Source organism: Fulmarus glacialis, unplaced genomic scaffold (genome assembly GCF_000690835.1).
Source record: "Fulmarus glacialis isolate BGI_N327 unplaced genomic scaffold, ASM69083v1 scaffold23883, whole genome shotgun sequence".
NCBI classification, from domain to species: Eukaryota; Metazoa; Chordata; class Aves; order Procellariiformes; family Procellariidae; genus Fulmarus; species Fulmarus glacialis.
The window spans coordinates 36,599-38,801 of record NW_009204204.1 but is presented as its reverse complement, the minus strand read 5'-3'; the positions used below and the strand labels follow the sequence as shown (position 1 = coordinate 38,801).

Below are 2,203 nucleotides of genomic sequence, written 5' to 3'. Positions count from 1 at the left end.
TCCTGCTGATACCACACGTACAAAAGCAGGAAGTTTTGTCAGTTCATGGAGTTGCAACTTCCACCTGCAGCAAAATAGCAAATGACAAACTGTGAATCCCTAAAACTCTTAGCAGAGTTTGAGAAATATAAACATTTTCAAAAAATTTTTAGCATAGGAGATAGAAGAGCAGACAACCTACTTCTATATAACTTAGCACCTCTTAAGAGGGAAGTTGAGACAATGCAATACCCTTAATTGACAGTTACAGAAATTTAAACAACCATTTCATTTAAGGTGGAGCTAAAAGTCAGGGTGACTGGACTCACTCTTGCAGTTAGGTAGTCTGCTGCTGTACTGCCAGAAAATCCTGCTTGCAATTTACACCTCGGTGTACATCTTTTCTAAGTGAAAACAGAGCTGTGCTCTCCTCACACTCTAAGCTAGTCAGAAATTGTCAACCATGCTTTCAAGAGCCAAATGATATGATGCTACAACACATATCAAGAAGACTGTCTAAACATCCCCTAGCCTGTGCACACAATTGCTGTGACCAAGAATGAAGTTAACCACATGTATGTGCTACGGAACTGAATACTTGCATTAAGAAAAACACAGATCTTCAAACACAAAAATCCCAGAACTTAAGGGTGGAGCTCTGTAATATCACCCAGGTATCTGTGTTACTCATTCAATTTTAAAATATTTCCAAATGTAATCACAAATCTGACAGGCTAGTTGAGGGGAAAGATAGTTTTGTAGCAAAAGCTGAGACCAGAAGATCAGGCATCTACCTGGGATCCTGTAAGAACTATTTAAAGTATCAATATCCAATTCCCTATGAGTCCAACGTTAGTTATGCTCAGGTTAATTTAAAATCTCTCTTCCAGTGGTTTGCTCTGAGTGCTAGTTTATTAGTAGCAATTTTGTATCTACAGATGGAAATTTTCTTTAGAAAAAAATAGCATCAATATTTAAAGTTTTGTAACAATCTCTAATCACATACATATGTACGCATATTGATCTTTCAGTCACTATACCACAGAAGACCTCAGCATCTTAAGCAGTTTCAAACACCATAACCTTTTCTTCTGCACTAATGGTTGAAGTAGATCAGAGTTTTTGTACTGCAGCTGGCAGGACTGACAGCCTAGACATGCTGGATCTTTTATGGAAAGATATACTAACTAGAGATTGAACCAAATAAAAAATAATTACTGGACCAAAAAAAAAATGCTTTCAGAGTATTTCTAATACTTTCTGATGTTTGTCTGAGCTACCTTCATCTACTCACAGAGAGATATGTAGTCTAAAGAATACACAGTTTATTCCTTTTTTTTTTTTTGAGGTTCTGGCAGAGGTATCATGGCTTATCCACAGGTAAGCATTGGTCTGGTCTTTACTACATATTTTGAACCCTGTTCCCGGATAGAGAAGCAAGAGCTATGAAAAAGTGGAAACAGAAGGGATGACAGTAGGAACAAAAGGAAACAAAACCCAAGTAACAAAAATCCAGACAAACAAAAAAGAAAAAACCTTTAATCTTACAATTTCTGTGCAAAGACTGAAAACTTGGTATTGTCAGAAGTAATTAAAGTTGTAAGCAAACAATGTAAAGCCTCAGAATGAAACAAAGGGGATGTATTAGAAGGAGGACTAGAAAGAACAGTTTCTGATGGATGTTTAAGTTCACGTGTGGAAAAATGAAGATCCTGGAAAGAAAAGCTTGAAAATAGATTTTAGGGCGAGAAGGACTCTTAACAACAGTTAAAAGGCCAAAGCTAACAATTTAATTGTGGAAATGGGATGTGCAACTAGAATTGGGTTTATCAACAGACTGATGTCTGAAAAGAAAGCATTAGTCTTCCACAAGGAGTATCATACTGTAGAATACCACTGTGAGCAAAAGAAACTGTAATCAACTTACTTTTTGTCATCTGACAGGTCAATGTTGGTCCCAAACTTGATTGTTTTAAAAGGTCCTCTTCTCCTCCTCCCAGAGCTGCAAATATAAAAAATACATTAATGAAAAAATGGGAATGATGTAAAAAACCCACATAAAACCAACTACAGTTATCGCAGTTATACCACACTTACTTATCAGAAGATGTGGATTCATTATCTGAGTGGTCCTTGTGGTGACTCTTCTTCTCATTTTCCTCCTATAAAATGCAATTGTGGACATGTTTTTATATATATAAAAATAAACATAAAAGTAGGAATA

General features: G+C 36.1%; 1 protein-coding gene across 5 annotated transcripts in view; it reads right to left on the bottom strand.

Moving 5' to 3' along the window:
* The window catches only part of KDM6A (lysine (K)-specific demethylase 6A), a 51,720-nt gene that overhangs the window by 15,835 nt on the left and 33,682 nt on the right, over nt 1-2,203 (bottom strand). For all 5 annotated transcript variants that reach the window (XM_009574908.1, XM_009574912.1, XM_009574911.1 and 2 more), the window contains 3 exons: nt 2,077-2,141; nt 1,907-1,981; nt 1-64 (listed from right to left, as the gene is read on the bottom strand). The exon at nt 1-64 is cut by the window's left edge and continues 109 nt beyond it. In XM_009574908.1, the coding sequence (XP_009573203.1) occupies nt 1-64; nt 1,907-1,981; nt 2,077-2,141 (204 nt within the window). The remainder of the gene's footprint in view (nt 65-1,906; nt 1,982-2,076; nt 2,142-2,203) is intronic.